The sequence below is a fragment of the Somniosus microcephalus genome, chromosome 15 (genome assembly GCF_052327205.1).
Source record: "Somniosus microcephalus isolate GS21.2 chromosome 15, FLI_Smic_1.0, whole genome shotgun sequence".
Taxonomy (NCBI): Eukaryota; Metazoa; Chordata; class Chondrichthyes; order Squaliformes; family Somniosidae; genus Somniosus; species Somniosus microcephalus.
This window is the reverse complement of record NC_141001.1, coordinates 99,555,897-99,579,330: the sequence shown is the minus strand read 5'-3', so window position 1 is coordinate 99,579,330 and position 23,434 is coordinate 99,555,897. Positions and strand designations below refer to the sequence as shown.

The window sequence follows — 23,434 nt, the reverse complement described above, 5'->3', positions numbered from 1 at the left end:
CAATTATTTAAAATAGATTTCTTATAATTAATGTTTGTGCTGCTCCTCTGCAATCGAACTTTGTGTAATGTTTGTCCATATAAGAAAATGCTGAAAGATCTATAGTTGGAAGAATTTGCAGTCTCAAGCAGATAGAGATTAATAGAAGGCTATTTTAATGACTAAATGAATAGAATTGTGGTGTTGTTTATTTTTTAAACTTTATTCACAGGATGTGGACATCACCGCAAGGCCAGCATTCATTGCCCATCCCTAAGTGCCCTTGAGAAGGTGGTGGTGAGCCGCCTTCTTGAAAACAACTGAGTGGCTTGTTAGGCTATTTCAGAGGGGCAGTTCAGAGTCAACCTGGCCTGCTATAACATATAGGTCAGACCAAGTAAGGACAGCAGATTTCCTTCCCTAAAGAACATTAATGAACCAGATGGGTTTTATATGACAATTACTGATATTAGCTTTTTTTTCAATTCCAGATTTATTTCATTGAGTTTAAATTTCCCAGCTGCTGTGGTGGGATTTGAACTCATGACGCTAAATCATTAAATGTCGGACTTTGGGTAACATAACCACTCTAGATCATTAGTATAGGGCTTTGGGTAACATAACTACTATGCTACCACACCCCTTTTATATCAAGATTATGAACAAAAAGGTTTCTGATAAGTGTAGTCTTGGAATATTTCATAGCTTTTTATTTATAAGAACACTTGTTCGACTTGTGACAGCGAATTCCTGTGGAAAAAGTTTTGCTGAGAATGCTAAATGGTGCATGTATATGTTTTGAATGATGATGGTCCTTTGGTGGACGCTTGCAGTTCCCACCAGCGTGTCCTCCGGGGCAGGGGGCAGCACCGCTGACGGCTCCCGACCAGGAAGCGCCGATTGAACCCGCCCAGGTGGGTGGGGGAATGAAAGCTACCGGAGTCAGTGGCCTGAATGTGGTGGCGCTGGTCCTGAGCGTTGTGGTGCTTGTTTTGGCGTGCGTGCTGTATCAGCTGGAGAACCCTGACCCAGGAGCTGTGCCCACTTACAGGTAAAACCCTGCAACAACAACAAAAAAACAACTTGCATTTCTGCAGCGCTTTTCACGACCCACCGGCCGTGTCCGAGCGCTTTACAGCCCCTGTTGTAATGCCGGAAACAAGGTGTGGTCAATGTGGAATAGGCCAGGAGACCCAGTGACTCCCTGAGCTTGTGACTCCAAGTGCACTGTCTAAATTCCTTTAAATAAATTGTTGTGGATCTGTTTTATCAGCTCCAGTTAGTTGACAGTAATAACTATTTTTCCTCAAGGCGTCCTGTGGGCCAATTTAAAGTATTACTTCATATTGATTCAAATCCTCGTCCTTTGTTTTCGAAATCCCTCCATGGCCTCCCATCTCCGTAACCTCCTCCAGCCCCACAATCCTTCGGGATATCTGTGCTTCACCAATTCTGGCCTCTTGAACATTCCCCGATTTTAATCACCCCACCATTTAAGTGGACCAGCCACATAAATAATGTGGCGACAAGGCTAGGTATTCTGCGGTGAGTGTCTCACCTCCTGACTCCCCAAAGCCTTTTCCACCATCTTCAAGGCACAAGTCAGGAGTGTGATGGAATACTCTCCATTTGCCTGGATGAGTGCAGCTCCAGCAACACTCAAGAAGCTCGACACCATCCAGGACAAAGCAGCCCGCTTGATTAGCACCCCATCCACCACCTTAAAACGTTCACTCCCTCCACCACCGGCGTACCATGGCTGCAGTGTGTACCATCTACAAGATGCACTGCAGCAATTCACCAAGGCTTCTTCGGCAGCACCTCCCATACCCGCGACCTCTTCCACCTAGAAGGACGAGGGCAGCAGACGCATGGGAGCACCACCACCACCTCCAAGTTCCCCGCCAAGTCACACACCATCCTGATTTGGAAATATATCGCCGATCCTTCATCGTCGCTGGGTCAAAATCTTGGAACTCCCTCCCTAACAGCACTGTCAGAGTACATTCACCACACTGACTGCAGCGGTTCAAGAAGGCGGCTCACCGCCACCACCTCGAGGGCAACTAGGGATGGGCAATAAATGCTGGCCTTGCCAGCGACGCCCACGTCCCATGAATGAATAACAAAAAACCATTGGCAGCCGTGCCTTCAGCTGCCGATGCCCTAAGCTCTGCAATTCCCTTCCTAAACCTCTCCGCCTCTTCCCTCCTTTAAGACGCTCCTTAAAACCTACCTCTTTGACCAAGATCTGCCCTAATATCGGCATATGTGGCTCGGTGTCATCACGTTTGATAATGCTCCTGTGAAGCGCCTTGGGATATTTTGCTACGTTAAAGGCGCTATATAAATTGTTGTATATATGGTCTAAATATAAAAACCAGACCAGCTCTTTCAGATTTCTTCTTGTGATCGGGAGTTGCTCTAAGGCTGTTTCTTATCGTAGCTTCTGGGAGTGGCTCTACTCTGGAAATTAACCTGCCTAGTAATCCAGTTAAATTGGTAGTGGCTGTTTAACTGGTCATTGCTTTGTGCTGAACCAGCACTTTTTTCCACCTGCTACCCCCCCTTGAATTGTTATCCAGACTGCTCTTAAGCACTGATTGCAACGTTCTTTGTATGGAGGCAGGACCTGGTGTATTCGCAGCTTGCGGCAGAGTGGCCCCAGGTACGTGTCAGAGTTCCAAATGGTGGTAGTGCCCAATGAGTAAGAAAGAAAGGTAAAACTTGTATTTATATAGTGCCTTTCATGACCTCAGGACGTCCCAAAGCGCTTTACAGTCAATTAGTGCTGTTTGAAGTGTAGTCACTGTTGTAATGTAGGATACACGGCAGCCAATTTGCGCACAGCAAGGTCCCAAAATGTTGTTCAGGACACTGGGGATAACTCCCCTGCTCTCATTCAAAATAGTGCGATCTTTTACACCCACTTGAGAGAGCAGACGGGACCTCGGTTTAACGCCACATCCGAAAGACTGCACCTCAGTGCTGCACTGCAATGTCAGCCTAGATTTCTGTGCTCAAGTCTCTGGAGTGGGACTTCAACCCACAACCATCTGACTCTGAGGTGAGAGTGCTACCAACTGAGCCACCTGACACCCGAGTCTATTGAGTTAATGTTGACTTTGGGAAGGGAAGGAACAGAAAGCACGACTGTCCTCAATGCTGTGCTTTTAATTTTAATACTTGGTGTTCAAATGCAGAAATCCGGACGGTTCCAAGCTCTCCTCTTGCCCTACATTGAGTTAGCTGATCTGAGCTAGCCGTTGATGTTGGGAGTGCTACAGTTGGCTTCAGGGAAGGAAAACTCAGCCAGTGTTCCTGCTCCTGATCACAGTCCAGCAACCTTTGCTGAAAGTGTGCCTCTATGGGTAAGGCCAGGGATTGGCTGTGCTCTGATGGGATGTGCTTCATGCTCAAATAGCCTGGTTATACTCTTCAGGCTCACACACGAAGAAATGGCCACTTAAGGCAAAGTATTGGCAGGAGGCTAGTGCCTATGGAACTATAGTCTAGCATGATCTATACTTTCAGAAGAGGCAGAGGGGAGAATTTTTACTAATCCATTGTTTTTAAACTACATTTTATAATCTCTAAGAAATAATTAATGTTTGCCATTCCTTGATTGTAATTGTTTTGTTCCAGAATGTCTCAGGATATAAATAATCTCCAAGAAATGTATAAGACACTAAATAAGACCTGCTTCATTCTTGGAGCTTCAGGGGAGACGGGCAAGGTGCTGCTGAGGGACATTGTGCAAAGTCAACTCTTCTCCAAAGTCACGCTTATTGGCCGTAGAAAACTAACCTTTGAGGATCCAACACCTGAGAATGTGGTAGGTTTTAATATGACTTTATAATGGTACGTAAGATCACAAAATCTACGTTGATGAAGAGCAAACAAATGGGACTGCGGTACAAAGCAGTAACAAATCAAATGGTTGGGATCGCATTTAAGCCATGACACTGAAGCTTGAGCAGCTTCTAACATCTGAATCCTTCGATCACTATGTTGGGGGAATAATTACTTTGGCTGAAATGTGCAGCAGTGTCGGAATTGCACTCGAAGTGCATCTTTACGATTTCCTGATGTAGCACACGGAACATTTCTTCCCCTCTTGTATCGTAGTCCTAGCTCTCTCTTGTCCTTTGTGCAAAAGATCTCTTATTTCAAATCTCAAAATGGAATTGAATTAATTATCGGCTGCAGATCAGCGTTACTAAATGGGCATGCCAGGAATTCTTGCTTGCAATGGTATTTCCTCACACTCTCCACCTAAACACCCGTGGTGTCTTCTTTCCTGTTACCAAAATTAGAATTGTTCTATTTTTGTTGATGTTACACGGTGAATTTTGTTCCTGTGAGAGAGACATTGATTTGCTGCAGTAGTTTACACTTATTTAGCATCTTTTGAGGTAGAAAAACGTTGCTAAGCATTTCACAGAGGAAAAAAGAAAGGGCACCAAGCCATCATGAGAGAGCTAGGAGAGATGACCAGAAGGTTGGTAGGATAGGTTTTGAGAAGACTTTTAAAGGTGGGGTGGGGAGGAGATACAAAGACGGACCCTAAAAGCAGCACAGGAAAGCAGGGGTGGGGGGAGCGGAATAGTTTTTTGAGAGAGAGAGATGGAGGTAGAGACAGGAAGTTTAAAAGAGTAGGGCTGAGATGGCCGAAGGCACTGCCACAAATGGTGGAGCAGAGGAAGAGGGGAGACACAGGCCAGGGTTGGAGGGTATGGTCTCAATTGCAAACATAAATCCACAGACGAGGAGTAAGGGGTAGGGTAAGCAAATTGCAGTCAGTTTTTAATTGCAACTTTTTAACAAAAGAACTGTCTCTCCATTTTCAAATGCTTTTGTAGATTTATTCTGGCACTGAGGAAAATTAGACCATTTAAATTTTTCTTCCAAAAAAAATAAGCCATGAAAGGACTAGCTGCACAATTGCCCAGTATTTTGGCACTCCAATGAACTGTGCCACAGCGTGGTAACCTGTTGGATCACCACTGCACTATCACCCACCAGCAACACACACTCGGTTATTTTGGCAGGGAGAGGCACTCGACAGCTGAGCTACTTTTCCTTCAAACCCCAGCAGCTGCCAGGGAGGCAAAGATCAGTTGGCTAACTTCCAATGTCTTGTCTTTAACTTGAGTTGTACATTAAAAAAAAAATGTCTAAAGCTATCTGCCATCTCCTTTAGCTAGGAGTCAATGTGCAAGGGTGGCAGGCAGTAAAGAATGACTCATGAACCATCAGTGACTGAGGGGTTGCAGAAGAAGATACCACAACAACAACAACTTGTATTTGTATAGCGCCTTTAACGTAGTAAAACGTCCCATAGGTGCTTCACAGGAGTGTCATAAAACAAAGTTTGACATCGAGCCACACCAGGGGAAATTAGGGCAGGTGACAGATGTAGGTTTTAAGGAATGTCTTAAAGCAGGGTAGAGAGGCGGAGAGGTTTAGGCAGGGAATTCCCTGCAGTCTACTCTTGATCAGCTATTTGTTTTCAGGAATATCTCCTGAAAAAAGGTACTTCTCACAAAAGACAGTTTGCTCCTGACTAGAAAGCTGAAAGTTCTTTTTTCTCAGCAGCGGCTGTTAAATAACTTGAACTTGAGATTCAGTTTTTTAATTTGCTGTTGATGCTTTTTAAATGGACTTTAAAAAAAATCAGTTTAATAAACTCTGTTTTATATAAGTAGAATTGATTACATATTTTTTTTTTCAATTTAAACAGGTCCAGGAAATTGTAGATTTCGAGAAACTAGATGAATATGCCTCTGCTTTCCAAGGCCATGATGTGGGATTCTGCTGCTTGGGGACAACCAGGGCCAAAGTTGGTGTGGTAAAGAGAAGTATTTTCTTATTTAGAAGTTATAATATTCTTCAGTAAAATAAATTGTGGGATTATTGCTGATTCACCTGCATGAGCCGGCTGTCTGTTACTGTGGTACAATAATGTCGGCAACAAAACATAGAAACATAGAAGATAGGAGCAGGAGTAGGCCATTCGGCCCCTCGAGCCTGCTCCGCCATTCAATGCGATCGTGGCTGATTATCCAAATTCAATACCCTGTCCCTGCTTTCTCCCCATACCCCTTGATTCCTTTAGCCTTAAGAAATATATCCAACTCCTTCTTGAATATATTTAATGAATTGGCCTCTACTGCCTTCTGTGGTAGAGAATTCCACAGGTTCACCACTCTGGGTGAAGAAATTCCTCCTCATTTCTGTCCTAAATGGCCTACCCCTTATCCTTAGACTGTGACCCCTGGTTCTGGACTCCCCGACCATCGGGAACATCCTTCCTGCATCTAGTCTGTCCAGTCCTGTCAGAATTTTAGAAGTTTCAATGAGATCCCCTCTCATTCTTCTAAACTCCAGCGAGTATAAGCCCAATCGTCCCAATCTCCTCATACGTCATTCCTGCCATCCCAGGTATCAGTCTGGTGAATCTTCGCTGCACTCCCTCCATGGCAAGAACATCCTTCCTCAGATAAAGCGACCAAAACTGCACACAATACTCAAGGTGTGGTCTCACCAAGGCCCTGTACAACTGCAGCAAGACATCCTTGTTCCTGTACTCAAACCCCCTCACTACGAAGGCCAACATACCATTTGCCTTCTTAACCGCCTGCTGCACCTGCATGCTTACCTTCAGCAACTGGTGCACAAGGACGCCCAGGTCTCGTTGCACTTCCCCTTCTCCCAATCTATTGCCATTCAGATAATAATCTGCCTTCCTGTTTTTGCCACCAAAGAGGCAAAAAATGACTACGGTGTTACATATAACCGTTCAAATCTGCTATGCTTTACAAGGTGCACAGCAAACTGTGTAACTCTGCAACTTTTTTTCTCTCATCAATTTAATTTCCCCTGCTCTCCTCCTCTGCTTAAGTTAACTGCTGGCGAGGGTATGGGCCCGTGGTATCTGGTGCACTCCGATACCTGACTTCATTGGCCGTTATTCACGAGCGAGGCTTTCACAGTAAGTGTCATCGGGCGACTAGCCTGATCCCTTCCATCACCCCATGCCAAGACATGTCCACTTCCGTCAGTTGTTGCTAGATTGCCATCAACAACAACTGACATGAATCAGTCATTCATGAAAGAAAGACTTAAGAAATAATACTGAGCGGCCTACGGGTGGCACTGTCCAGGGAGTGTATAAATACTCGGGCATGGGCCCAGCTTGCTCAGGACATTCTTAACAGGAACTAGTGAAGGACACAACTAGACCTCCATATTGTAAAACAGTTGATTAAAGCTTTGTTTAATGCTTAGACCAAGTGCCTAGTAGTTTTCTTACGTCAACAACAACTTGCATTTATCTAGCGCCTTTAACGCAGTAAAACATCCCAAGGCGCCGCACAGGAACGTTATCAAATAAAATTTGACGCCGATCCACAGGAGATAGTCCGACAGGTGATTGGTCAAAGCTGTAGGCTTTAAGGAGCGTCTTAAAGGAGGAGAGAAGTAGAGATGGAGAGGCTGAGGAAGGGAATTCCAGGCAGCTGCAGGCATAGCCGCCATCAGTGGTGGAGCGATTTAAAATCGGGGATGCACAGGAGGCCAGAATTGGAGGAGCGCAGAAATCTTGGAGGCTTGTAGGGCTGGAGGAGGTTACAGAGATGGGGAGGGACGAGGCCTTAGAGGGATTTAAAAACAACGATGAGAGTTTGAAAACCGAGGTGTTGCCGGACCGGGTGCCAATGTAGGTCAGCAAGCACAGGGGTGATGGGTGAACTGGACTTGGTGCGAGTTAGGATACGGGCAGCCGAGTTTTGGATGAGTTTGAGCTTCTGGAGGGTGGAAGATGGGAGGACGGCCAGGGGAGCGTTGGAATAGTCAAGTCTAGTGGTAACCAAGGCATGGCCGAGGGTTTCAGCAGCAGATGAGCTGGGGCGGATATGGGCGATGTTACGGACATGGAAATAGGCAGTCTTGGTGATGGAGCGGGTATATGGTCGGAAGCTCATCTCGGGGTCAAATAGGAAGCCAAGGAACAATCAGGAGCAGGAAGCCCGCTCACCTGCCTCGAAGGGGATTGGGTAATTCTGGATTTACTACATAAAATCACTCCCCATGTAATGTCTACATTATTTAATCTCCATTATCATTGTTTAGGATATTCCCTTGACATTACTACACTGTAATTTGATAGACTGTATTATCCTATATACAGGTAAGGTGCAACCACCCACTTCATTAGCCGCACAATAGAGCTCCTCTTTCTCCATCAGCTTTCTAAATGCAGTGTTTGCTTTTAATATTTAGCTAATGTAATATTAATATGCTTGAGTCACAGATTATGGAAACACATTGCGATCCTGTTTTCCTTAGGGAGAAAAGAAACTATGACTGTGGTCCAAACTGCACATCAACTCCAGTTAATCCAGAGGCAGTGTAATACTCCGTTAAGAGGCTTTTCTATAGTTTGGAGGATAAGCGTATTTAATAGGATATTGGGTTAGAGAGGAAATATAAAATCTGGAAAATGCTTTTGAAGGAATTAGTTGGCCAATTTGAAGTATTTAAGGCGGGGGTGGGGGGAATTGATTGTCGTGAGGTTTTTTAGTTAATTGTGATGTGCCAGAGATCAGAGCTACTGACTGTACCCGAGTGCTGTCATGATAAATAGGCAGGCTTATGAGGATTGTCCTCTCGGCAATTGACCAGGTGTTAAACCTGTAATCTTCCCAGTCTTTATGGCTCTGTGCTGTGCGGCATTGCATGTTTAGCCTTTGACTTATTTGCAGAAACTGTCCGTTCGGCCCAACGGGTCTATGCTGGTGTTTATGCTCCACACGCGCCTCCTCCCACCTTACTTCATCTCACCCTTAACAACATATCCTTCTATTCCTTTCACCCTCATGTACTTATCTAGCTTCCCCTTAAAGGCATCTGCGCTATTGGGCGAGTTCCTTCAGTATTCTTTATTTTTTTTTAAAAGGATTTATATTCAAAATAGATCTTTCTCTTTGCTGTGTTCTGATTAGCATAGTAACTCAGTGCATTCTACCCAGCAGTTAAAGACCCTGAAGGGTATTGAGCAGGGGTACATGAGGTGGTAGCATGGGCTCTTCCTCATGGAGAAGAGGCAATTCCCTATTAGTAGCAACATATTCTGCGACAGTCTCTACCCACAGCATTGACCTGTCAGTTATCTTGTTGGCTGTCGACGGACCTGCTCTCCACTTCCAGCATTTTCTGTTTATATTTAATTTGTGTTTAGTTCTTTTTTTTAAATCGCTTCATGTTCCAAAGAAATAGATTGAAATTTATGTCTTTAGAAGCCTGAAAGTGCCCCTTGAGGAGTAACTGCCATGGATGAGCAGATCTCGATTTTATTTGAGTCATTGTCTTTCATTGAAATTCTCCCCTATGAAGTTGTGTTTTTAGTTACCTAGGGAACACAGCGCAAGCTCCTTTTTTTTTAATGGTTGAAAATTTCAGGATTAAGTCTATTGGCTGCTAATAAGACAATATTTTGCTTTGTTTGGGGCAGATTCACAAAAAAAAGCAGCAAGGCAACTTGTCAACCGGAGGCTATTGAGAGGGGATGATGGTTGAGCGTGGGTGTAGGAGGTGGTGGCGTGGGCTCTTGTTCATCGGCAGGGGGGTTGCTCCTTGTTTAGTAGCACTTCTGAATGAGGGACGCCAGCGTCTGTTGGCCGGGCTGGTATTGATGTGGTGTAGCTGCGTAATCGGATTTAAAGTGAGCTCCAGTATTTATGTCAGTTCAGATTTCGTCAAGTGACCATTGTGGGCCTCTGTCAACCCAACTCCGTTTTAGAACATTGACCGAGGACTAAGGGCAGAGAACTCGACCGTTGTTTAATTCAGGCGTCGGAGGTATCGAATAATTGACTTGTATTTTTGACACTTTTGAGGCTTTAAAGTTGCTCTGCTGTGCGTTGGCCTGCTTGTCTGTAGTCTTTAAAATAAGCTATTGGTGTATGGGATTGGGGGGGGGGGGGGGGGGCTGAAATCAATGTGGCACCAAATACCATTCAGCATTTTCATAATGGCACCAGGTAAAGAAAGGATCTGAAAAATCAATGTGGGAGGTAACTTATTACACCTACCTTAAAAAAAAAAAAAAAAAACCAGATCGAAATGTAATATTAGCAGCAGAACAGTTATGGACCTGAGTATTTATAGGCTGCTGGCAGACGGCTATAAACATTTTTATTTATTCTGTCTCCGTATTTAAAGAAAGCTTTTTTCCTCTTTCAAATACCTTAAAAGAAGTTACCAAATCTGAGGCAGGCTTTTGGTGAATTTAGATGGTAAACCTTGTGGTCTACTTTTACTTTGGAGGAGCTTTTGAGAAAAGTCAACAAAATGGAGGGTTTAAACTTGTTTGGTAACATTAGGTGTCCACTCAAATTAGGGGAACAGTCGGTAGCAGAGTGGTTATGTTACTGGACTAGTAATCCAGTAATGAGACGCGAGTTCAAATCCCACCACGGCAGTTGGGGAATTTATATTAAGTTAATTGAATAAATCTGGATTAAAAAGCTAGTATCAGTAATGGTGACCATGAAACTACTGGATTGTCATTAAAAACCCATCTGGTTCACATAATGTCCTTTAGGGAAGAAAATCTGCCGTCCTTACCTGTTCTGGCCTATATATGACTCCAGACCCACAGCAATGAAATGGCGTAACAACCCACTTATTCACTTATGATTCCATTTTATGATTATGCTTCTTTGAAGCCACTTGGGGCGTTTTTCTATGTTAAAAGTGCTATATAAATGCAAGTTATTATATTTTGAAAAAAGTAAGAGAAACAGGAGACATCAGCAGTATAAAACAGTAGTGAGGAGAGCTGTGCTCTTGTGTCCATGTGAATCATAGTTGTGATTTAATTTCAAACTCTGTGTATAGAATCTTTATTCTGCTTGTATTGCAGGAGGGTTTTATTCGAGTGGATTATGATTACGTATTGAAGTCAGCCCAGCTCGCAAAAGCTGGGGGATGCACTCACTTTAACTTGGAGTCCTCAAAAGGAGCAGATAAGGACAGTTCAATGTTGTATACAAAAATTAAGGTAGGAAAACCTGGAGTGTAATATTACATTTTGGATATGGCGAGGAGTCCAAAGCTACCGCTGGTCTGGTGATTCGGCCCTGGGGCAGTGATAACGGCTTCTGCCAAAGAAGAGCCTGTTCGACAACACCGGTACTCCTGTCTCATCAGGACAGCGACTCACTTAACTACTTGAATCACACTGCCTGAGAGCAGCGCAAATTCCACAGCATATCAAGGACTACCTTTGGCAGATTAGAATCATAGAATAGTACAGCACAGAAGGAGGCCATTCGGCCCATTGAGTCTGCAATTGCTTTTTCGCAGAGCAGTCTAGTTAGTCCCACTCCCCTGCTCTTTCCCCATATCCCTGCAGTTTTTTCTCCTTCAAGTATTTATCCAATTCCCCTTTGAAGGTGACTACTGAATCTGTATCCATCACCCGATCAGGCAGTGCATTCCAAATCCTAACCAAAGTTTTTCCTCATGTTGCCTCTGGTTCTTTTGCCAATCTCCTTAAATCTGTGCCCTCTGGTTATCGACCCTTCAGCCATTGGGGACAGCTTCTCTTTATTTACTCTACCTAACAAATACGTAAACAAATAGTGCCAGCACATCTGAGAGATTTTGGTTTGGTGTACTGGGGCACTATTATGGAGAGCTTGAAATAGAGAGCCAGGATCAAAATGAAACAAATGAGACATCACTTACAGCATTTAACTGAAATATGATTTTCACAGCCGTATTTTGTGAGCCACAGTAGTTCAATACATTTATTTATTCAACGTCTCAAGGCACTGCACAATTGGACTAAAGTTTTATGCAAGTAAGTAGTACTTGGGGACTAGTTTTTAGCTTTTAATATACAAGTGAATCTTGCTGTTTAAGTGAGGAGAAACACTCCTAACCATAGGGACTTTCAGAACAGGAGTAGGCCATTCAGCCCCTCAGGCCTGCTCCGCCAATCAGATCATGGCTGATCTGCAACCCGACTCCGTTTTCCCATGCTTGCTCCAAATCCCTTGATACCCTTACCTAACAAAAATCTCCCTATCTCGGTCTTGAAAGCTCCAATTCTCCCAACATCCACAGCCAGCCTTTTGAGGGCGAGAGTTCCAAATTTCTACCAACCTTTGTGTGGAAAAAGTGCTTCCTGATTTTTTTTTTCCTCCTCAATGACCTAGCTGTAATTTTTAGACTGTGTCCCCTTGTTCGTGATTTTCCCCACCCGAGGCAATAGTTTCTCCGTAGCTACACTATCAAATCCTTTCACCGTTTATAAACGCCTCGATCAGATCACCGACACTCCAGGGAATACAAGCCAAGTTTATGCAACCTGTCCTCGTAATTTAACCCTCTAAGCCCCGGTATCATGCTAGTGAATCTACACTGCACCCCCATCAAAGCCTTTGTAATCCTTCCTGAGGTGCGGTGCCCAAAAACTGAACACGGGTCTAACCAGAGCTCTATACTAAAGCATTACATCCTCCCCTTTATATTGCAGCCTCCTTGAGATAAAGGCCAACAATCCATTAGCCTTTTAGAATTGTTTTTGTACCGGTCTACTGGCTTTTAATGATTTTGTGTCCTTGCACTCCCAAATCTCTCTGCTCCTCTGCAGTCCCTAGTTTCTCAGCATTTGGAAATACTGATTTATTTTTCTTGTGTGCTAAGCGGGTGCAAACCTGTTTTTGGGGCCAACACAGAGTATGCATAATAATACCCAGTATTAAAACAAAAGATACATATACAGAAGGTTGATCAGTTTCCAAGAGCGTAATGAGCGTTTTGGGTGTGAATTCCTCACTCCATCAGCAATGTAAATTACACTTGCAAGTACATCGTTACCGCACTCTGAATGGAATAAAACTTGATCTATTTCTACATATCATAGAACTACATAGGATATCTTCTTCTTCTTGTTAGGCAGTCCCTCGGAACCGAGGATGACTTGCTTCCACATTAAAAATGAGTTCTCAGGTGACTGGTGAGTCCAATGCAGGACCTACAGTCTCTGTCACAGGTGGGGCAGACGGTGGTTGAAGGGGCAGGTGGGTGGGGTGCTTGGGTGGATGTATGCTCCTTGCGCTCCCTGCGCTTGGCTTCTGCTTGCTCCCGGCGAAGAGACTCGAGGTGTTCGGCGCCTTCCCGGATGTTTCCCCTCCACTTTGTGCGGCCTTGGGCCAGGGATTCCCAGGTGTCGGTGGGGATGTTGCACTTTTTCAAGGAGGCTTTGAGGGTGTCCTTGAAGCGTTTCCTCTGCCCACCTGGGGCTCTCTTGTCGTGCCGGAGCTCCGAGTAGAGCGCTTGTTTTGGGAGTCTCGTATCGGGCATGCGGACAATGTGACCCGTCCATCGGAGCTGATTGAGCGTGGTCAAAGCTTCGATGCTGGGAATGTTGGCCTGAGCAAGAACACTGATGTTGGTGCGCCTATCCTGCCAATGGATTTGCAGGATCTTGCGGAGGCAGCGTTGGTGGTACCTCTCCAGTGCTTTGAGGTGCCTGCTGTACATGGTCCATGTCTCTGAGGCATACAGCAGGGCGGGTATCACTGCTGCCCTGTAGACCATGAGCTTAGGCCGGGTTTGAGGTCCTGGTCTTCAAACACTTGTTTGAAGTGACATAGGATATACGGCTCAGAAACAGGCCATTCGGTCCAGCCAGTCCATGCTGGCATTTATGCTCCTCCCGTCTTTCCTCATCTAACTCTGTCAGCATAACCCTCTATTCCCTTCTTTCCCTTAAATGCATCTATACTACTCGCTTCAACCACTCCCTGTGGTAGTGAGTTCCACATTCTCGTCACTCTCTGGATAAAGAAGTTTCTTATGAATTCCCTATTGGATTTCTGGGTGACTATCTTATATTGATGGCCGCTAGTTATGCTCTTCCCCACAAGTGGAAACATTCTCTCTCTATCCACTCTTTCATAATTTTAAAGACCTCTATTAGGTCACCCCTCAGCCTTTTTTCAAGAGAAAAGAGACCCAGTCTGTTCATCCTTTCCTGAGAGATATATATTATATACTTCTAAAGTTTTATGAAATTCAGTGTATCTTAAATAATCTACTCGCTGATAGCTTTGCTTTTGGGTTGTACAGCGATCTTTCAGGGAGTTATTTTTATTTTTGGCAATGGAACTGTTTTGTTCGACTGCCGGAAGGCTTTGTTACATGAATTGTGAGTTAACTGTATGTAATGATTTTTACATTTGTTTCAAGGATGGAATTATGTCCGTAGAACATTATTTTCTCCCTTTTTTCTTCTGTGATTGTGTGGGGTTTTTGTGTGGATTGGGAGAGGGTGTCTAGATCTGTGCAATGCACCTAACGGGTCTAGTCATTGTCGAGCAGTGATCAAAGCTAACAGAATGCTAAACTGTATTGCTAAATCAGAATACAAGTCTGAATCCATCATGCTGAAACTGAACAGGCACTATTTCAAAGAAAAGCAAGGTGTTCGCCCCAGTGTCCTGACAAACATTTATCCCTCAACTAACATAACTAATACAGATTATCTGGTCATTGTCTCATTGCTGTTTGTGGGTTGCTACGTTTTCTACATTACAACAGTGACTACACTTCAGAAGTACTTCATTGGCTATAAAGAGCTTTGGGATGTCCTGAGGTCATGAAAGGTGTTATATATAAATGTAAGGCTTTATTTTCTTTGGTTAGGCCATACGTTGGGCACTGTTTGGCTCTGGTCATTTGAGACATGGGGAAATATTGAAGCCCTAAATGTGGTGCATGGAAGAACCACAAGACTGAATCCCAGTACCAGAATGTTGAGTTATGAGGAATGATTAGAAAAACTTGAACTCTTCAACCTTGAAAGGAGATGACTAAGAGGAGACCCTATAGTATAGGTATAAAAGAACAAATTTGTTTTTATATAGACTGTTTTATCAATGTCCTCATCATCTGGAAAAGCAGCAGCTAATATGCACATAACAAGGTCCTACAAATGTTAAATGGGATGATACCCTTAACCTGTATTTGAGGGAGGAATGCTGGCCAGAATACTGAGATCACTTCTTTGCTCATTCCCGAGGGAACTTTTATGCCCACCGGAAGCACCAGATTAGGCAGTGAGGGCCTCTGTTTAACATCTCATCCGAAAGACGGCACCTCTGACAGTGCAGATCTCGCCCAGTATTGCACCCACGTATCACCCTAGATTATGTGCTGAAGTCCATAGTGGGGCTTGAACCCACAACCTTTTGACTCTGAGGTGAGTCTGGAGTAGAAAAGACAACTCCAGAGCATTATTTTCAGTTGAGCCATAACTGCAGAATAAGGGGACATAGATGTAAACGGGTAAAAGGTAAGTCCAGGACTAATGTCAGAAAATATTTACTCATGCAAAGAGTGATTAGTGTTCGGGTAGGATAGTGGAAGCAAAAACTCAAATAATGAAAGAGGTAGTTCGAAGTTGTGATGGGGAAATCATAAGTTTCAGTGCAAGGATAAACTGGTTGGGTGGACTAGCCTCCCTCATCTGTACTTGCATATTACCTAATGACTATCTACTGAGGTTAATTCAGATTCTTCCTAGCTTGGCTCAATAATGTCTCCAAGCCTTTTCTCTTGCCCATGTTATCTTGGTTTTTTAAAATTCAAATGAACAAACCTGGATTGGTAAGAACAGAAGGTTGCTGAAGAGAATTCTTAGTAACTCATTTTAAACAAGTAACACTTTTGAGTCTATAGGTTAAAATTGTTTACTCCTACTCAGGGTCAGGTGGAAGTTGCAATTGAAGAGCTGAATTTTGATCGATACAGCATCTTTCGTCCTGGGTAAGTACATTTCCTTAAGTGATATTGTGTTAATTTGTGCACTTCCTGTATTTCAAACCATTGCTAAGTGCCCGTCTACATTTTCGTCAAAGGGACAGTAATGAGTGCGAGTCCCAGGAGAGACACGCTTGTTTTTTAATCTTGCTCCTGGTTTTTTTGTTTCTTTAAAGTTGCTCCCAGTGTTTCTGTTTTTTAGTATTGCTCTTGTTTCCTTTTTAATTGCTGCTTCCAATGTTTTTTTTTAAAGCTGGCTCTATTGTTCCCTTTTAGTCACGCTGTCAGTGTTTGCAGGTTTATAATTGTGGGATTCGAATTTTTTTTTAGTGCTGCTCTAGGTATATGTGGGTTTTTGCGTCACTCTTTAGTATAGATGTCCTATTTCCTTTTTAAGTTCCATTCCTGGTGTTTCTGTTTCTCTTACTCTAGCTCCTACTCCTGGTGTTTATATCTTCCAATGACAGTTGGGTTTGCTTTTTATAAATACAGGAAACTCGCATTTAAACAGCACCTAAATATCTGGAATTCTCTATTAACCGGCAAAATTCTCACTCCGAAAACAACGCCACAATAACCGCAATGTTTCCAAGTCTGAGTCTCCTGCAGTGGCCGAGTTAGTCAGTGGGGGTAGTTCTCCAAACTGCCACTACTCGGCTTCTTGGCGCTGTCGGAAGTCGGAACACCTCAATATCCCTGTAACAGGAGTCTGACTCTCCCGCGCTTCCGGTAGTCTCTTCTGATCCATCATTTTACAGGGGTACTGTGTGTCTCCCACGCTGCTGGTAGTCATTGCATTGCATTACCCTCAACTGGCAGTACTGTACTTAATCAAATGTAAGAAATCACACAACACCAGGTTATAGTCCAACAGCTTTATTTGAAATCACAAGCTTTCGGAGCGCTGCTCCTTCTTCAGGTGAAGTGGAGAAATGCATAAAGACACAGCTTATATAGTCAGAGAATCATGTCAGATGTTTACAGGTAACCTTTCCAACTGCCATTTATCGCACCTCGGCAGAGAGATAATCACAGCAGTCAAAGGTGTGAATGGTGTCCAAACAGGTCAGTCAGGGAAACATTACATCAAAGAACAATGAGGTGGGGTCACAAGGGGTCAAATATTGCAGATGCTGGGGTCTGTATGAAAAACAAAAAAACAGACAAAAAACATTTTTTTTGGCTGGAAATCACAACAGGTCCAGCCGCATCTGTGTAGAGAGAACAAGCCAATGTCGACTCGAGTCTGGATGACCCTGCATCAGGTGGGGTTACATGTAGCGTGACATGAACCCAAGATCTCGGTTAAGGCCGTCCTCATGGGTGCGGAACTTGGCTATCAGTTTCTGCTCGACGATTTTGCGTTGTCGTGTGTCTCGAAGGCCACCTTGGAGAATGCTTACCCGAAGATCGGAGGCTGAATGTCCTTGACTGCTGAAGTGTTCCCCGACTGGGAGGGAACACTCCTGCCTGGTGATTGTTGCGCGGTGTCCGTTCATCCGTTGCCGCAGTGTCTGCATGGTCTCGCCGATGTACCATGCTCCGGGGCATCCTTTCCTGCAACGTATGAGGTAGACAACGTTGGCCGAGTCACATGAGTATGTACCATGTACCTGGTGGGTGGTGTCCTCACGTGTGATGATGGTATCTGTGTTGATGATCTGGCATGTCTTGCAGAGGTTGCTGTGGCAGGGTTGTGTGGTGTCGTGGTCGCTGTTCTCCTGGAAGCTGGGTAATTTGCTGCGAACGATGGTCTGTTTGAGGTTAGGCGGCTGTTTGAAAGCGAGTAGTGGAGGCGTGGGGATGGCCTTAGCGAGGTGTTCGTCGTCATCAATGACATGTTGAAGGCTGCGAAGAACATGGCGTAGTTTCTCCGCTCCGGGGAAGTACTGGACGACGAAGGGTACTCTGTTGGTTGTGTCCCGTGTTTGTCTTCTGAGGAGGTCGATGCGATTTTTGGCTGTGGCCCGTCGGAACTGTCGATCGACGAGTCGAGCGTCATATCCCGTTCTTACAAGGGCGTCTTTCAGTGTCTGTAGGTGTCCATCGCGTTCCTCCTCGTCTGAGCAGATCCTGTGTATTCGCAGGGCTTGTCCATAGGGGATGGCTTCTTTAACATGGTTAGGGTGGAAGCTGGAGAAGTGAAGCATCGTGAGGTTGTCCGTGGGCTTGCGGTAGAGTGAAGTGCTGAGGTGTCCGTCTTTGATGGAGATTCGTGTGTCCAGGAATGAGACTGATTCTGAGGAGTAGTCCATGGTGAGTTTGATGGTGGGATGGAACTTGTTGATGTTATCGTGTAGTCTTTTCAGTGATTCTTCGCCGTGGGTCCATAGGAAGAAAATGTCGTCGATGTATCTGGTGTATAGCGTTGGTTGGAGATCCTGTGCAGCGAAGAAGTCTTGCTCAAACTTGTGCATGAAGATGTTTGCGTATTGGGGTGCGAATTTGGTCCCCATGGCTGTTCCGTGTGTTTGGGTAAAGAACTGGTTGTCGAAGGTGAAGACATTGTGGTCAAGGATGAAGCGGATGAGTTGTAGGATGGCATCTGGAGATTGGCTGTTGTTGGTGTTGAGTACTGAGGCTGTCGCAGCGATGCCGTCATCGTGGGGGATACTGGTGTAGAGTGCCGAGACGTCCATCGTGGCGAGGAGTGTTCCTGGTTCAACTGATCCGTGGGTGCTGAGCTTCTGTAAGAAGTCTGTAGTGTCGCGACAGAAGCTGGGGGTTCCCTGTACGATGGGTTTCAGGATGCCCTCGACATATCCAGAGAGGTTCTCACACAGGGTTCCGTTGCCTGATGCGATAGGACGACCGGGTGTGTTGGCTTTGTGTATCTTTGGGAGGCAGTAGAAGTCACCTACGCGGGGAGTACGTGGGATGAGAGCATGTAGGATGCTTTGAAGGTCTGGATCGAAGGTTTTGATCAGTCTGTTGAGTTGGCGGGTGTGTTCTTTGGTCGGATCTGCGGGTAGCTGTCTGTAGTGTTCCTGGTTGTCCAGTTGTCGGTATACTTCTTTGCAATAGTCCGTTCTGTTCTGTATGATGATGGCACCTCCTTTGTCTGCTGGTTTGATGACGATGTTGCGGTTGGTCTTGAGAGCGTGGATGGCGTTGCGTTGTGCTCGGGTGACATTCTGGACTGTCTTGTGAGTGCGGCTGATGAATCTGGCATTGATGCATCTCCTGACAGCTTGAGCATACATGTCAAGCTTAGGGCAGCGACCCTCCGGAGGGGTCCAATTTGACTCTTTCTTCTTTGGTCGCTGCACTGCGGATCCCTCTGTCTGCTGTTCCGGATCATTGATTGTCTCATTGGGTTCGCTGCTGACATCTTGGGATTTGTGGAAGAATTCCCGGAGCCTCATTCTCCTGATGAATTCCTCTGTGTCTGCCGCGAGACCGATGGGGTCCATTTTGGTGGTGGGGCAGAAATTGAGACCTCGGCTGAGAACTTCAATTTCGTCTGGTTGAAGGGTGTGGTCGGACAGGTTGACGATGGATTTCCCTGTGGTTTCAACCGTGGTACCGGGGGAGGCTTGGTTGCTGCTGCTGGTGATGCCAAGTTTCTCAAGCTTCCTGTTCTTGGTGTGCATGTAGGTAGCGTAGTTCCGTTGCCTTGTTTGTTTGGCGGTGTCTCGTAGCTGGTCTGCTGCGTCCTGAGCACAGGCTGAGAACATGGCACCCACCAGGTACATGGTACATACTCATGTGACTCGGCCAACGTTGTCTACCTCATACGTTGCAGGAAAGGATGCCCCGGAGCATGGTACATCGGCGAGACCATGCAGACACTGCGGCAACGGATGAACGGACACCGCGCAACAATCACCAGGCAGGAGTGTTCCCTCCCAGTCGGGGAACACTTCAGCAGTCAAGGACATTCAGCCTCCGATCTTCGGGTAAGCATTCTCCAAGGTGGCCTTCGAGACACACGACAACGCAAAATCGTCGAGCAGAAACTGATAGCCAAGTTCCGCACCCATGAGGACGGCCTTAACCGAGATCTTGGGTTCATGTCACGCTACATGTAACCCCACCTGATGCAGGGTCATCCAGACTCGAGTCGACATTGGCTTGTTCTCTCTACACAGATGCGGCTGGACCTGTTGTGATTTCCAGCCAAAAAAAATGTTTTTTGTCTTTTTTTGTTTTTCATACAGACCCCAGCATCTGCAATATTTGACCCCTTGTGACCCCACCTCATTGTTCTTTGATGTAATGTTTCCCTGACTGACCTGTTTGGACACCATTCACACCTTTGACTGCTGTGATTATCTCTCTGCCGAGGTGCGATAAATGGCAGTTGGAAAGGTTACCTGTAAACATCTGACATGATTCTCTGACTATATAAGCTGTGTCTTTATGCATTTCTCCACTTCACCTGAAGAAGGAGCAGCGCTCCGAAAGCTTGTGATTTCAAATAAAGCTGTTGGACTATAACCTGGTGTTGTGTGATTTCTTACATTTGTCCACCCCAGTCCAACTCCGGCATCTCCACACCATGTACTTAATCAAGCATCTTCCACCATCCATTTAACACAACATTCTGTAGGTGAGTACCCGATTACTGTATACTGCACATTTCTTGATTTTTAAATTTTTCTTTGTTAAAAATAGCCTCAGTAGATAACCCTCTCCATCATCCGGAATTTTTTATCAACTGGCAACACGCCGGTCCCGTCGGTGCTGGATACCAAAGAGTTTCCTGTATACCATCCTTTTGTTCTTCAGCCCTACTCCTGTTTTGGGGCTCCTTTTTAACAAATTCACATGCTCCCAACCCCCCCCCCCCCAGAAAACTCCACCTCATTGGTAATAAATTTATTATTTGGATTTGCTCCCTACTTTTCCCTCACCGTTGTCTTCGTAACTGATCGACCACCCTCTTTCTTGCTCAGACCTCATCTCTCGCCTCTTTCTCTGCTCGACGCCACCATATTCCCTGCCACCCCTATATTTCCTTCTCAAAATTTTCAACGCTTCCCGTCACGTACCCACTTGCCACTCGCTCTCACACCCTCTTCTACTCTCCACAGCCTGACTCTTGCCTCCTCTTTCTTTACTTAATGTTTCGTAGCTCCCCATCACTCAGTCCCCAACATACCCCCCTAACCATCACACATCCAACTTCACGTTTGCCCTTGAATCGTCAGAGAAAGTGATACTTGTGGAAAGAGAAAATTAAATACTTTCATTGTATGATTTTTATATACAAAATATTACATTCAGTACTTTATACACATTATGGAAAAACTTCTATACTGTTTTGATACTATATATACATAAATACATCTTACCGTGCAATTTTATGTATTTCACATTCATTTATTCTATGTTGCATTTTCCTTTTTTTAATTCCATACAATGATATGAAAACTTTCCAATTTACAATTTTATCCCAAATTCCAATTGCTTACATTATTATTTCTGTATATCTCCATAATTACACATTCTCCATCCTACCGCGTAATTCTCTCGTTCTTCTGAGTCCTTGGATAGATCAGTGGATAAGTGAATTCCGATGTAATGCTGAGCCCCAGAGACCAGGAAAACCCTAGTTTAATTCCCTATTCACACTGAACCAGCTGATCTTGGCTAGGGGGCTAGCGGAGTCACAATCTCATTGAAACTTATAAAATTCTAACAGGACTAGACAGATTAGATGCAGGAAGGATGTTCCCGATGGCGGGGGAGTCCAGAACCAGGGGTCACAGTCTAAAGATAAGGGGTAAGCCATTTAGGACAGAGATGAGGAGGAATTTCTTCACCCAGAGAGTGGTGAACCTGTGGAATTCTCTACCACAGAAGGCAGTTGAGGCCAATTCATTAAATATATTCAAGAAGGAGTTAGATATATTTCTTAAGGCTAAAGGGATCAAGGGATACGGGGAGAAGGCAGGGACAGGATTCTGAGTTTGGATGATCAGCCATGATCTCATTGAATGGCGGAGTAGGCTCGAGGGGCCAAATGGCCTACTCCTGCTCCTATCTTCTATGTTTCTACAAGTATCTCTGCCTAGAGAGGCGGGGAAAGCTGCCACAGTTGGGCTTCCGATTTCAATGTGGGCGTTGGGTGAGTTCAGAACAGGCTGAGTTCAATGTCCGGGATCACCATGGAGTGGGCACTGGTGAGTGGTCCGTGTCATCCTACCCCGAGAGAGCATCTGCTTAATGAAATATGGTTATAAAGTTCACGTTAAATGAGGTAGAAAAAATGTTTCTGTGCAGTTGCTAATGTTTTTTTTTCTAATTCTGACTTCTAAATAGATTTCTGATTTGCGACAGGCAAGAATCGAGACCAGTGGAATGGATGACAAGAAAATTCCTTGCCCCTGTAGCTTACCTGTTTCCAACTGCAATAACGACCCCTGTCACAGTGATTGCAAAGGCCATGGTGAACAATGCTGTACTGTCATCTGACAAAAAAATGGAATTGTTTCGCATTAAGGATATTGATGAGCTTAGTAAACTTGGAGAAACTAAAGAGAAGTAGTGCATTTTTTGGGGTTTCATTTTGGAAAAGCACCCTCTTTCTCCCCCGCACCCCCCCCACACCCTTGTTTTCCTCCTTCTTGCTTGGGTCTTCTTGGGGTTCTGCCATCACTGGCGGAGAGGGTGCACAAGCAAGCTGCTCCCAGCTCTCTCCATGTCCAGGAGGCGTGTGATACGGATCACGTGGTGACTCTTTGCTGCTCCCTTTCAGTCAGGAAGCATCTGGTTTCCGCTTGCTACTTCCCCAACAGTGGCAGGGCCGAGATCTGCAAGTCGGCAGCTGGCAGATGCCAGGTGTCACGCCACAATCCATTGCTTTACGGCTGTGGCGAGCTGGGTCACCAGGAGCACTTTTATCTAAGCCACGTGAGGGGAATTATTTAATAGTTACTCCACCAGTTGCATTTTTACCTTTGTTTACTGATCTGAGATTGAGCGAAATAGTCATTGCCAGGGTCTTGCCTTTGTTTTCCCCTTGTTGTTCTGGACTAAGTATCGGCTGTATAATTATATAATCAGATTATGTGAATAACTACACAAACACTATATGCAGATTTTTTTGAAACATGACATTTTCACCAATACTTATTTTTCCCCCAACCTGGAAAATATAACTTTCTTTTAAACCATTTTTTTTTTTTTTAATTTAAAAAGTAGAGCAAGGATAGAAAGAAAAGCAACATATGGAAGCCCACATTGTGTTGAATTATACAATTAATACAAGATGGATTTTATTTTGTTGTTGTAATGTAACTGATTTTGATTTGCAGATAGTCTGCTCCATTACAAGTGTCTTGGGATTAATTTAGTTTGGTGTTGTATATTTGCTTGTTTGAATGCTACCTTGTGGCCTTGGTAACTTAATTTTTGACAGGTTTTAGCAGTGCCCGTCCCTCGTCAGACACTGGGATCTTTAGAAGCATCCAACTGTCATATTTGAACATTTATTTTTCAAAAATATTGGAATTGTAGAGATTTTTTTTGTTTTTTTTATGTCTGATGAGTGTTTCACATTTATTTAACTGTCAGACTTGGCACTCTTGCTTCTGAATCAGAAGGTTGTGGTTTCAAGCCCCACTCCAGAGACTTGAGCACATTAATCTAGGCTGACACTCGAGCACCGTAC

At 44.6% G+C, this 23,434-nt stretch overlaps 1 protein-coding gene across 2 annotated transcripts; it reads left to right on the top strand.

Annotated features, from left to right (window-relative positions):
• The first annotated feature begins 817 nt into the window (after positions 1–817).
• On the top strand, positions 818–23,116 carry htatip2 (HIV-1 Tat interactive protein 2). Of its 2 annotated transcripts, XM_086008155.1 has the most exons (6): positions 821–1,030; positions 3,625–3,814; positions 5,723–5,830; positions 10,907–11,044; positions 15,761–15,822; positions 22,084–23,116. In XM_086008155.1, exons 1-6 carry the CDS (start codon positions 906–908, stop codon positions 22,307–22,309), a joined length of 849 nt encoding a protein of 282 aa, XP_085864281.1. In that variant the 5' UTR covers positions 821–905; the 3' UTR covers positions 22,310–23,116. The 2 variants fall into 2 exon arrangements, with proteins under 2 accessions (XP_085864282.1, XP_085864281.1); XM_086008156.1 differs by lacking the exon at positions 10,907–11,044 and having other exon boundaries at positions 818–1,030.
• Positions 23,117–23,434: the final 318 nt, after the last annotated feature.

Coding starts and splice junctions, on each gene's coding strand:
- htatip2 (XM_086008155.1), top strand. CDS start 906: ATGAAAGCTACCGGAGTCAGTGGCCTGAATGTGGTGGCGCTGGTCCTG. Junction 11,045..15,760: donor TGTTGTATACAAAAATTAAG/GTAGGAAAACCT, acceptor ACTCCTACTCAG/GGTCAGGTGGAAGTTGCAAT. Junction 15,823..22,083: donor TACAGCATCTTTCGTCCTGG/GTAAGTACATTT, acceptor ACTTCTAAATAG/ATTTCTGATTTGCGACAGGC.